The 13,249-nt window shown below is 50.9% G+C and overlaps 2 protein-coding genes across 6 annotated transcripts in view; one reads left to right on the top strand and one right to left on the bottom strand.

Moving 5' to 3' along the window:
• The window catches only part of CA12 (carbonic anhydrase 12), a 54,042-nt gene extending 46,810 nt beyond the window's left edge, over nt 1-7,232 (top strand). The window contains exons 9-11 of one of the 4 annotated variants that reach the window (XM_079768210.1): nt 2,708-2,740; nt 3,597-3,684; nt 4,831-7,232. In XM_079768210.1, the coding sequence (XP_079624336.1) occupies nt 2,708-2,740; nt 3,597-3,684; nt 4,831-4,903 (194 nt within the window). In that variant the 3' untranslated portion in view covers nt 4,904-7,232. Of the gene's footprint in view, nt 1-2,707; nt 2,741-3,596; nt 3,685-4,827 lie in introns of all 4 variants that reach the window. The other 3 variants (XM_079768209.1, XM_079768212.1, XM_079768211.1) reach the window with 3 other exon arrangements.
• Nucleotides 1-13,249, bottom strand: part of APH1B (aph-1 homolog B, gamma-secretase subunit) — a 66,147-nt gene that overhangs the window by 17,062 nt on the left and 35,836 nt on the right. The window contains exon 7 of one of the 2 annotated variants that reach the window (XM_079768215.1): nt 5,590-5,724. The exons of the other annotated variant lie outside the window; for it this stretch is intronic. The gene's annotated coding sequence lies outside the window, so the exon portion shown is untranslated. Of the gene's footprint in view, nt 1-5,589; nt 5,725-13,249 lie in introns of those variants that run through there. 2 annotated transcript variants of the gene reach the window in all.

Genomic DNA, 13,249 nt, shown 5'->3' with positions numbered 1-13,249 from the left:
TGCCCTGTCTCTGCTCGCCCTGACATGCACCGGAGCACTTTATGGAGCGCGGACGGCTTCCCCATGTCGGTGCGGCGTGCCCCCTGTTACCCTCAGCTCAGGAGCTCCTCTGTCGTGCTCTCATCCAGGGGCTCTCATGTCCGTCTCTGTCAACCAGGCTGCCTCCGTTTCTCCTGTCTGTCCCACTGATCTTCAAGGGGAACTGCTTGTCTTGTTCACCGTCAGAAGCAAACCATTTCTTTGTTGAATCTGCAGATGAATTTCTCAAGCTCTGTCTCTCCTGCATCATCTTTGATGCCTGTTCCCTGCAGCATCCCAGAGGCTGCGTGATGCAGGCTGTAGTTTCTCTCTCTGGGCCTGGTTCTCCGGTCGCCCCAACAGCTCTCTCTGCAGCCCAGAGTCTCCCCGGCTTCCCCTCGCCCTTTAGCTCGTAGATGCTTTGGTGTCTGCCTCCCATGGGACCCAGCCCCGTGGCTTCACCCCCTCTGCAGAGAAGCCCTGCTTCTGTGATGGTTGGTGCTGCAGGGGGCAGGGCATAGCATCCCGACACCTTCCTGCCCTGGGCTTCTGCAGGGCAAGTCTCAGGAGGTGGCGCCCCGCCACCATCCCTCTTGCGTAGTGGCTGACGCTCTGTACTTGCTCAGTCAAGCTGCTTTGTTGAAGCTGCATCGAAGTCGCGGCTGAAAGCTTCTGTCCCAGCCTTGGGGCGCCCCTTGTTGTGGTGCTGGCTCCCCTCTCCCTGTTCCCAAGGAGGGGCCACCCGGCCCTCACAAGTAGTTGTCCTGGAGCAAGAAGCCCGGCCAAGCCCCGGAGAAAACCAGGCCGTTGTGCACGGGCCTCATGCAGCGCGGGCACTGCTCAGGGAGCCAGGCAAGCGGACTCTCCCTCCAGACCAGCCACCAAGCGGGGCTCTTGAGAGAAGCCCAGTCCTGGAGGCCCGGCCTCTGCAGGCTGCCCAGCTCCCCAAGGCCACGGCGCGGGGCAGTTCCTCCAGCCCCAGATCCCTGTCAGGACATGTGAGGTGACTGTGAAGGTGGCGACGATAGAAGCTGTCGGGTTTGGACGGCTTAGCCAAGTGGTTGGGCTTCCTAGTTACAGTCTCATGTGGTGAGAACTAGTTTGGTACCACAGGCATCTGGAGTTTTAGGAACAAAGGACAAAGGTGTATTTCATCGAAAGGCCTAGAAAGAAAACCATGACTAGTTGAGGTTTTCTGGGTGGTTGTTGTTTTTAAGGTCCTAGAGGCCTTGGTCACCTCCAGGTTCCTTAAAAGGAAAAACACACCCAATACCAAATTCCAGAGTGCGGAGGCCGCAGCAGAGCGGGCAACAAGCATGAGCTGCACAAACACGACGCTCTCCCAGAGTCCTGAGTGCCTCCCGGGCCACACACGGACCCTTGTGTCCAGGCTGGGGTGCCACTTGGGAGGCCATGGGCTACTGGTGGTGGCTGATAGAGTCCCGAGAGCAGGTCACCCTGTGCTTATGGACAGCTCCTCCCCACACCTGCCGTTCATCCCGTACAACTCCCAGGACCACCTGGGAAGCCAGACCAGAGACTCCAGGGCCGGCCTTGGACCGGGAGGCTGCAGACTCAGTATGCGATTGCAGAATAGCAGGGAAGGACACTGGCTGGTGGCCCGAGGGAATCAGCCCGACGCTGGCCACCCGGCAGAAGGCGTGAGCAGAACCTCACCGGCTGTCTCAGGTCTGGTCCCCTAGGGTGTCAAGTGACCCCAGGACAAGGGCCTGGCCCTCTGCTGGCACTTCACACCTGGCCAGGGCTTGCCCAGGGTCTCAGGGCCACACGGGCTCTCCTTAGTGTCAGGCTGGGTGGCCACCTCCTGCATAACTCCTGCCTCCACCGTGAACTGGAGCAAACATCCACACACACAGGCCGCAAGTTCCTCCCGAATCAGAGAAGCCACCAGAGAAGAGGGGTGTGTGAGCAGAGGCTGGTTTAGACGGAGGCCCTGCTGGGAGGAGGAGGAGTGGTTCTAAGAACGGGAAGGAGCAGGTTGGGCACCCAGAGGCTCCAGGACTGGGCTCCCTGTCCTACGGGAGCAGATGGAGTCACCACGCCCCTCCCGCGGGGAGGCCCCAATGGCTGACTACAGGATCTCACCTTAGGCCCTGGGCACTGTGTCAGTCCCACTGAGAACGCCTAACTCGCCCCATTTATCTGCCACAATAGCTGCTGAGAGAAGCCGCACTCCGCTGGTCCCACATGGCAGAGAAGGGAGGCTGGTGCGGAGGAGTTTCTCATTTATCCAGTGGGGCCAGAGCAATAATAGCACCAAACCAGGACAACAGGACTGGCTGGGGACGGAGCAGAAGTGTGGGGACAGGTTCCAACCACGCTCTGCCAGCCCCGCCAGCCAGACATGGCTGGCTCCTTGCTGAGGAAGAGGGGCGGGTACCAGAGAGGCAGGTGACAGCCTGCCAAGCAGAGGGGGACGCTTAGCCTTCCTCACCTGCCACCTGGGCCATTTCGTATGAAAAGCTGAAGTCCGGCCCAAGCAAACAAACTGCTGTGGTCAAAGAACATCAGAAGGAGGGATCACTGTGTGAATCCCCTCGGCGGGCCGTGCCCTCCACCCCGTCTGCCTAGTACCTCCAAGCCAACGGAAGGTAGAGCTTCCACACACTGGTCATGCCCACCACGGCTCGACTCGGTTAATTTCCCATCTTTTCCTTCCCTTTCGAAGAGCGAGACCTCACCTCCGCAGGACTGAGCCTGGGTACGTGGCCGCCGGCGTGCATGCTGCAGCGGGTGATCGCTGTGATTCTCAGTGTGGTCTGGGCCTGCGGCACCTCCTGCCCACCCTCTGTGCTTCTCTGTGCTGTTGCTCTGGCTCCGGCCCTCCACACTGTGGGTCTGACCCTCAAGCCTCTCTCTGATTCAAAGGTGCACCGCCAATCAAATGCTCCCCTAATGAGAGACCTGATCACTCTGTACAGCATGTGTGCATTCAAAGAGCCTGTCTCCGATCTCTGTTGGCCATGGTGGGAAGCCATTGCCTGACAACATGCCTGGGCCCCATGGGGAGGTCGGGGGATTGGCGAGGTGACCTTGGGGAGGGGCCCCTGGTTGTTTTGGACTGTTTAGAACTGTGCAATGGAACTTGGGGGGCAACCCTGATACAGAGGCATCCCAGTGGGCCTTACACCCACCAAGCAAAGGTAGAGTAAGTTCTTATTCTGTAGCCCAGGGTTTCTCAAAGGGTGGTACATGGACCACATACATCAGCATCAGCTCGAGGAGTTTTAATAAGAATGCAGATTCCTGGGCTCCACCCCAGACGGAATCAGAGTCTCTGAGGGTTGGACTCAAAAAAGTCTACATGTTAAACAAGCTCTTCAGATGATCCTGGTACCCATTTGAGAACCCCTGCTGGAGAATGACCACAGTTTGCAAGTGGCCCCCTCTAAGTACTCCAGCCAGTCCTGCTAAGACCAGAACCTGGGAACAGAGATGGGGAATTACACCTTCCAGTGGATGATTATGTACCTGCCATGTGTTGTCACACCCGTGTGCTGTGGGGAGAGAGGAAGGGGAGGGAGGCAAGTAACGTGTGTTCACTGCCTCTTCACCAGGAATCATTCTTTCGGTGGCCCTGGCTTGCATTCTTGGCATCTGCATCGTCCTGGCAGTGGCCATCTGGCTTTTCAGAAGGAAGAAGAGGTGAGCTGGTTTTGCTGTGAAGCAGGAGTGGGTGGCGTAGGTGTCCATGAGGATGAATCCGTCTGGGAAGGCAGCCTGCACAGTGAAGAGCCCCCGCCCCCGGTGCCAACACAGCCTGGGAGCGCTGGTTCCCAAACACCCCTGGCTCAGGCCTCCTTTGCATGAGATGCTGGTCGTACAAGGGTCGTTATGCTGGAGGCTCTGCCAGCCTGGCTGCTGATGCTAAAACCTTGGATGAGGCTCCTGGTGGTGGTGGTGATGGTGGGGCGGGGGGTGGGGGGGTCCCATTTGCCTAAATGTAAGCAGCAAGGCTGTCTTCCAAGATCTTTACATCTGGTGTGTCTTCTTTTTTTATATGTATATTTTTTATTGAATTAATTGGGGTTATATTGGTTAATAGGTTTCAAGTGTACAATTCTGTAATACATCATCTGAATATTGTATGTTCACCCCCCAGGGTCTAATTTCCTTCCATCACCACTTGTCCTCCCTTTACCCTCTTTTACCTCCCTTCCCCCCCCCCCACCCCTTCCCCCTGGTACTGTTGTCTGTGTCTACAAGTTTGTTTGTTTTTCTTAATCCCTTCACTTTTTTCACCCAGCCCTTAAACCTCCTGACAGCTGTTAGTCCTTTCTCTGTACCTATGAGTAGTTTCTATTTTATTTATTTTGTTCGTTAGATTCCACATATGAAATCATATGGTATTTGTCTTTTATGAATCCAAAAAGAAACGTGGAGTCAAACTTTATTTTTCACTCACTTTAGCTATAGTGCCCTTTGCTCATATTTCATTGTTATGTTTATTTTTCCCCCCTAAAACCCAATTGATGTTTCCTGGCATGAAAAAAAAGGTTGCCAGGAACCCTGCTATGAAGTTGAAGGTTTGAAGCAAGGGTGGTAATGAGACCTTCTTCAAAACGCAGGCCTAGTACTGTCAGGTGTTAAAAAAGAACAGTTGGACAATGAACAGGTCCCATTTTGGTTAATGCTTTAGTTGCAGCCATTCCCTCCGAAAACCAACAGAAAAGGAGCCGAGATAGGAATCTGGCCCCTAAAACTTGCCTCGTTTCATAGCTGAGCCAGGCTGCGCTAGGCCTCTCTCCCCCTTTGACTAATGAGCTGTGTGTGTCCTTTTCGTCCCAGCAGTAAGAAAGGTGGCAGCAATAAAGGCGTCATTTACAAACCGGCCCTCAGGAAGGAGGCGGAGGCCCACGCCTGAGGTCCCGGCACTGCAGGCACCGAGGACGGACTTTGCTTTGGATGCTTTCACACGGCGGCTCCCTGGACACTGGAACTACCTGAAGGTTCTATGCAGCTCACCCCACAAACACCCCAGACCCGTGGGGGCCTCTAGCTGGGTGCCCCCCACCCTGATGCTCAGCCTCTCCCAGGGCGAACGTGGATGGGAGAGCTCGCCCAGGAGCAGGAACTTGGAGCTGTGTGCTTCATCTGTGTGAGACCAGAAGAGGTCTGGACTCTGGGGACACACACCACGTCGCCTGCGGGGGGCTATTATAATGGGAAGTCACTTTTCTCCAGGGGTTCACTCAGGTCAAAGGTCAGCTCCTTGTCCAAGTTCACACCAGCATGTGCGCATGCGCACCCTCTACTTCGATTTGCTTTGAAGACTCAAGTCTTGCCTCAGGGAAGCCGGTGTTGTCTTCCTCTGATCCTCCTGCTGTGACACGACCTTTAGTCTGACCTTGCCACCTGGGCAGTGGGGGGTGGGAGGGGGAGGGGAGTGGGAAGCACAGGCACAGGGTCAAGGTGCCTGAGACAAAAGAAAGATGGAAGAGGCATCTTCCCAGTCCTGTCCTTTGGGTCAGACACGCCGACTAGACTGTAGAGAGCATGGGAGACAAGGTCTGAGGAATCTTGGAAGCTGTGAGTGTGAGAAGGACAGACTAGGAAGCCCAAGCCCATCCATCATCCATGGGGCAGTGAGGGTTGATGCTCTGTAGATGTTATCCGTAATTGGGCCACCCCTGGAACATGTGCTGTTGTTTTCTCTCTCCTAGAGCGGATGTGAGTTCTGAGAATCTAGGAAATAGGCAGAAGCAAAGTGACTGATGAGCTTTGTCTCTTTTGCCTCAATTTCATTTCTGCCTCCTGTGTGGGATTGGGACTTGGCTACTTCTCTGACCCTGAGGATGGAGCCACAGCTTAGTTAAAAGATATTTTCAAGGTATGACAGCAGGGAGTTATCTGTGCTGGGCTGGCAGCATGGCATGTAGGGACCAAACTAAGGAATGTTCCAAAGATCCCTCGTGGTCTTCCCCCCAAGTCCCAAAGGCAGCTCCTGAGAAGACAACTCCTTCACTGTCCCCTTCGATGGAAGAGCCCAGGAGATCAGTGAGTCCCAGGCCCGAGCAGGGGCCCCCACCGCAGCCTCTCAGGTCAGCACCTCCCAGTTCACAGAACTCGCTGGTTCCCAGCCTCATCTGACAGCATGGAATGTCCTCCTGAAGCACGGGTCCCTTTCTGTCCTCCCTTCCCTCCTGCTCTCCCTCTCACTCTCACAGGTCTTCGCCACTCTCCACTCTCACGACTTCCCTAGTGACGCAAGCCCTGTGCCTCTGTGGCTTGTGTGCCTGGCAGAGTTACAAATGACCCCGCGGCGCCTCGGAGACGTGGGTGCTCGGAGCCTCTGGCAGGGCTGGGGCCTGGGTGGCCTCCCATGCTGCCGTCAGCACACCTGACGCTGGTCAAACGACAGCAGGGACAACCCAGTGACCAGCGACGTGAACGAGGCAATGCTTTCTTGGCCTCGGCCCAACGTGGCCCATCAGAAACCAACATAGAGCAGTGGGACCCACTCACAAAGCTCTCTGCGCCTTTGGTAGATAAGTTTTGTACGAGAACAGAGCGATCACTGGACCTGGCAATGGCTTTCATAAGAAGGAAGATTTATTGGGTAGTGAAAGCAGTGGCATTTCTCTTGCCCCCTCCCCCCCACACAGCCCAGGCTCTGGCTTCCTGGGCATCCGGCTGAGAGAAAACAAAGCCAGGGAAGCAAGCAGAGGCTCCCAGAGCCAATAGGCGACCTCCCTCCTAATCCTTATGGGGCTCCTGAGGCTCCACCTCTGGGACTGGGAAGCCTTCCCTCAGGCTCTCACTGATCCCACTGACACCAGTCACCACGGAGGGGAACCTGTGCGCGGGGAGGGACGTGGGGAGGCCTGGCTTCGTTGCCTCTCACTAGTGGGGGTCAGGAGTCTCTCCATTTTGTTTCTTTAGCATCATCTGATAAAACAGTAAAAACCTACACCTGTTTTCTTAATAGACATTCTAAGATTTTGCTGCATGGACTATTAATTGCATTTCAAGTTCAGACCTTAACTTCTTCTCCCCTTCACTAAGCTCTCTGAGCGCCTCCTGGCTGGCCCTTGGGGAGCACGGGGTCTGCAGCACCCCTCTGTCCCTGTGCCTCGGATGGAGCATCGGCCACTGTGATGAAGGTCTGTTTAGCACTTATGTATTTATTGTAAGAATGATTGTAATGAAGACACTGTAAATATGAGAAATTATAAATAAAGTTTTTCACAGGAGACTGCTTTTTTGGAGGTGAGGTGGAAGCACTTGGCAGTTGCCAGGGCAGGGTGACAAGTAACCAATCAGAATGAACAGCAATGCCGTGTGCATCCAGGTCTGAGAACCTGGCTCCAAAGGCTCCCGCACTGAGGTCCTTCATCCCTTTATGGCAGGTGCAGGCCTGTGGCGCCTGCAGCCCAGGTCACAGCCGCTTCCCCGGGGGCGGGGAGCCGGGAAGTCTAGAGTGATCAGGGAAAGAGCCTTGAAAACTAAGTCAGAGATAAACAGACGCTGGAAAAGAGGGAGCTATTCTCCACCAAAGTGCCATGAACACAGGAACGGGTCTCCTGCCCCTTTACTAGATACTGTACCTCGTGGGGTGGTAGCCTCTCTTGGTTGCCTGAATGTGACCTCATTTTGGATCCTTTTTACAAAACACACTGTCACCCTCCGTGTCATCTTTTGTCTAAGTCCAGATTTCAGATTCTGGTTTGCTGAAGAAGCCAGGCCATCGTTGTTTACTTGACTTACTTAGGAAAGCTCCCGGTTCTCACTTCAGTCGCCCCAGGGTGGAGATGGGTGCACTAGAAGTCACCCCCCTCCCCGCACAGCCCTTGCCCCCACTCCCTGCTCTCAGTTCCCTTGCACTGAGGACCGGGAAGTGTGGTGACAAGAGCCACAGGCTGGCCGAGGAGACCCCAGTCCTCCTCCAGCGTGGCCATGACCTCCTCATCGAAATCCAGCTAAATGGACCATCTAAGCGCACAGCCCAGCAGGAATACAATAAAATATAATGCAAGACGTGAAATTTTAAAGTTCTAGTAGCCACACCAAAAAAGGTGAAAGAAACCAGTGACATTAATTTTACTATATTGTATGTAACCCAATAGATCTAAAATACTATAATTTCAACATGTGATCAATATTTTGATATGAAAGATTTTCATTCGTGGTTTTTTTTTTTTCCATAGCAAGTCTGAAATCTGGTGTGTATTTTACACTTCTAGCACATCTCAATTCAGATGCTACATTTTCATTGAAAACATTTAATCTATATTTAGACTTCATAAAATTTACAGTTGAAAAAGCAGATTCACATACTGGCTCCAAATACACCCAGAAGTTTTCCAAATAACTGAATCAATTGTCAGCTTTTAAATTTAAACTTATGAAAATAAAATAAACTGAGTCTCTCTAGTTTCACTAACCACCCTCCAGTGCTCAGTCGGCCCATGTGGCCAGGGCAGCACAGCCACTGTGCGGATGTGGGACGCTGACCTCTTCCTTTGAGAGGGTTAGACCCAGAGGACTTTCACACAAAAATAAACACTGGCAGAAAGCTTTGGAAGGGCGTGAGGGGCGGGGGGTGGGAGACAGAGGATAGGAGGGCGGAGGGCGGTAGGAAAGAGGGCAGGTGGAAAATCAGGCCTAGGCAAACAGACCAGCTGACCTTAGACCAGCTGCAGGCCTCCTCCCACCTCTCCCTGGCTCAGGAAGGAGCACTCCCCAGCCCTCCCTGCCCTGGCCATGCTTTTGGGCCATGCCCTGGAGTCCAGGTGCTCAGCAGTGACTCCAGCCTGGGGCGCCCCAGTGCCTTGTGGGGAAGCTCTGGCTGTGGACACAAGGGCGCCTGGTTAATTGCCAGGGACCTGATGATGTGGGACCCTGACCTAGGGCTAACTGCAACCCCGCCCAACCCCCACCTCCTTGGTCCTGACATTCCTGCACCTGACAAGGCAGTCTCCACTCCAGCTCCAAGGGGACCAGCACCTCTTGAATTGTTAGTGGTGCCTCTGAAAGAACAATCACTTTGCTTCCTTCGGGGTGGGGGGAGAAGTCTTGAGACCCACTTAGAAGACGAAACCAGACCTCTGGGGCTGCCTGCGGGGAAGCGGGGTGTCACCTGTGCAGTGGGCACTGTTCTGGCATCACCATCCATGTCCACATTGGAAATGGCCTGGCAGGTACGCATGGCCCAGGGTGTGGGAAAGGTGTGGAGGATCCCCATGCCTCACCCGTACCCTTTGATTATTGAATGACTGGGCAGAGATAAGGGCCCAAGTGCTTTGTGGTGTCGAATGATTCACCATAAAAATTTATTGCAACCAGAGGTCAGCATATCATTGTGACTGCAGGTCACCCAGGGCTTCAGTATTGCCTCTCACTTGTATACCTTCACTCCAACAACCCAGGGGAGAGGGAGCAAGGCCCTTATCTTCCAGGTGGGAAACGAATCCAGGGCTCTGGCTCTGGGCGAAGCCCAGGCCGCACAGCTCCTGCAGTGCTAGGATCTCCAGTGACAGTGTGGGATCCACCTTCCACAGCTCCAGTGGCATGGAAACACCTTCTTGTAATAGAATTTACTGTGCTGATCTCAATCATGCCGTAACCTCATAAAACCCCACAGGCTGAAGGCACTAAAGAGTCTCTGCCAATGATTTCTGGAAAGTCAACAACAACCCCCTGCCTCCAATCTGACTGGTAACATTAAACCCTGGCCTCTGGTCAGGAAAGTCTGACCGAGGAGTGACAACTGCAAGCAAGCAAAGGAGTCAGCCCAGCGCTGGGCGGGTACCCTCCCCTCTTCATTCAGCAGAACAGATTCCCAAGGACAAGTTCATTGAACCCTCCCTTTTCCTCAGGCTGAACTGGGGAAAAGGAACACACCTACACAGTGTAATTCCATTTGTATAAAATTCCAAAATATGCAAACTCTAGGGACAGAAACAGGTCAGTGGTTGACTGGGGATGAGGTGGGGAGGACAGGGGGGATGAAGGGATTGCGAAGGGGCAGGAGAAATTGTTGAGGTGAAGATGTGTTCATTACCTTGATGGTGGTGATGGTTTCTCCACATATGTCAAAACTGTTCACATTTTACACTTTAAATATGTGCCCTTTATCTTATATCAATGATAACTCAATAAACCTGCAAAAAAAAAAAAAAAAAAACAGGGAAAATACTCCCCGACCCTCAGCCCGATGACACCCTGCCTGTTCTGGCAGGTCCATTCAGAGCTTATCCTCCTGGTCCATCTGGAAACCTGGTGGGAGCCCAGGCAGCATGATCGCTATTCACCCGGCTGGACATGACCTCTCGATACTCTAAGTCAAAGTCATTATTTCTGCCTGAGTTCACTCATTTCAAATATTAACTTTTAATTACCTGCAATGAAGACAACAAACATAGGGCCTCTGGGTTCAAGGGCAGACTGACACTCTCCAGCAACTCCGTGTCAGTGATGACAGAGTCACCCGGCTCCTCTGGAAGGAGCAGACTCTTCCGCAGAGGCAGGCGACATAACCAGTTAGAGCCTCGCTGAAACTAGCTTCCCAAGCTACCTAGACACCCAACAACAGGTCTCAGGCATCGTAGCTCCCCTCCTTCCTAACTACCCAACACAGAACCATCTGAGAATTTTTCCTGACTATGGCACATGCTTGCTGCGGAGAACATGCATGATCAGGAACTTATCGTTCCCTCCTAGTCGCTGCGTGAAATGTGGATTGATCTCCTACGATACTGTTATATACCAAGAAATAGATATTTGGTCCCCAGGTCCTGGCACAGAGTTCCTAAATATTATTCATGATAAGCCCCTAAGCCATACATACCTAAGTTTATGCTAAGGAGGTGATGCTTGGATGGGAGGGTGCTGCTTGTCAGAGGGACCAACCATCTGATTAGTGAACTGGACCTTTTAGCTCCATTCCCCGACCTCCAGGGAGTTCAGTCACCAATGGCCGATGATGTAATCAATCATGCCTTCATAATGGAGCCTCCATATAAACCTTAAAACCACAGGTTCAGAGAGCTTCCAATACATGCAGGTGCTGGGAGGGTGGTGCACGCAGGAGGGCATAGAAGCTCTGAATTCCTTCTCCATACCTCGATCTATGTTCCTCTTTATCTGGCTACTCATCTGTATCCTTTATAATACACTCGTAAATATAAGCAAATGTGAGCTAGTCTAAGTTTTGTGAGCTGTTCTAACAAATTAACAGACTTGGGGAGAGATCATGGGAACCCACAATTTAGAACTGGTTAGTCAGATTAAGGGATTAAGCGAAAACAACAACAACAGATAAAAACACTCGTAGACACAGACAGCAGTATGGTGATTACCAGAAGGAAAAGGAGTTGGGGCAGGCAGAAGAGGGTAAAGGGGAGATAAATGGTGACAGAAGGAGACTTGACTTGGGGTGGTGAACACACAATACAATATGCTGATGGTGTATTGCAGAACCTGAAACCTATATAATTTTATTAACCAATGCTACTGCAATAAATTCAATAAAAAATAAAAAAAATGAAACTATGTGCATATGTGAAAATTTTAGGAAGAAGAGAAATACAGGTGACAACCTGGGACTTGGGGTTGGGATCTGAAGTGGAGAGAGTCTTGTGGAATTGAGCCCTTACTTCTGTGGCGTCTGCACTAACCTCAGGCAGTTAGTATCAGAACTGAGTTAAATCGTAAAACATCCACAGCGGGTGTCCACCAGGAACTGGAGAATTGCTTGGTGTCAGAAGGGTTATGAATAAAGGAAAAGGCATTTCCTTTCATCTCGCATCTATCATTCAAAGTAGTTTCCAACGGACTTTCTCATATGTTCTTATTCAAAAGCAAAGATTTAACAAACACTACTGTTTGCTGAGCACAGATTACATGATCGGGATGCAACCATGATTTAGATAGAGTCCCCATATTCAATGATAACTGGTATCACAATCTCACTTGGGGAGACAGACAGAAACCACTCATCAATAAGAAGAGTAGTATGGAGAGAATACTAGGTGTCCATCAACAGAAGAATGGCTAAGCAAACTGTATGTCCATAAAATGGAATACTATTCAGCAAAAAGTTGCGAATTATTGATACACACAAAAACATGAATCAATCTCAGAAAACTATGTTGGGTGAGAGAAGTCAGACACCAAAGAGTACATTTTGTGTTATTCCATTTCGATGCAGTTCAGAACAAGTGGAGCTAATCTGTGGTGACGGATGTTGGAGCCAGCGGCCCTCTGCAGAAGGCGGGAACCGTCTGGGGAAAGGGAAATGTTCTACATCTCCATGGTGGTTACACATTTGTCCAAACTCATCTAATTATGCACTTCAAATCGGTGCATTTTACTGTAAGTAATTATTATTTGATTAAAAAATATGCTAATAAATCACAGTGGAGAAAGCTACTTTGCTTTTCTGAGTCTAATCAGGAAAGACTTCACAGTGACATTTGAGCAGGACCTTAACGGAGAAATAGGATTTTTTTTGCTTGGAACTAAAACCAAACGCAAAGATGTGGAGGTATGAGAGTCCATGGTGCATGGTAAGCAGAGGCCTCAGGGATGTGTTTGAGAATGTGTGGGAAGGGAGAATAGAAAATGCTGGGAGGCAAGAAAAAGTGGTTGGGATCAGATTGTGAAAGACTTTGAATGACACACACTTTCTAATAAAGACAAAAATCAAAAAGTGCCTCGTTTATGGTTTTATCTGATTACATAAATAATATATACTCATTGAAAAAAATAAAAATAACTAGGTATAAAGCCAAAGGCAAATGTTCCCCCTTTGGTTCTTGGACCAATGCTCCAACCAGTGAGTCACATCACCAGGGCTTAAATCTGTAATTAAATAGATTGATAGGATACATATCATATGCTCTATAAGGGTAGGATCCTATTTTCACTTTTGTATTCTCAAAATCTAGCACAACGTCTGGCATGAGAAATATTTGTTGCATGGAAGAATGGTCTATACTTTGCTTTTGCTTTAAACATATTCCAAATATCCTCACTCTTTTTAATGGCTGTAAAGTGCTCTGCTCTTTGAGACAAAGCTCTATTGATAGGCATTTGTTGCAGATTCCTTACAGCTGCAGGACCATTATAAGATCCTGTGTGCCTAGATGTATTTATTTAGGATAAATTCCTAGAAAAGGAATTGCTGGTTCAAAACATGAACATTTCAAAATTTTATAAATATAATAGGTTTTGCTAAGTGACCACTCAAAGGATTGTATTAATTTGC

The sequence above is a fragment of the Cnephaeus nilssonii genome, assembly GCF_951640355.1.
Source record: "Cnephaeus nilssonii genome assembly, chromosome: 4".
Taxonomy (NCBI): Eukaryota; Metazoa; Chordata; class Mammalia; order Chiroptera; family Vespertilionidae; genus Cnephaeus; species Cnephaeus nilssonii.
This window is presented reverse-complemented; position numbering and strand designations above follow the sequence as displayed.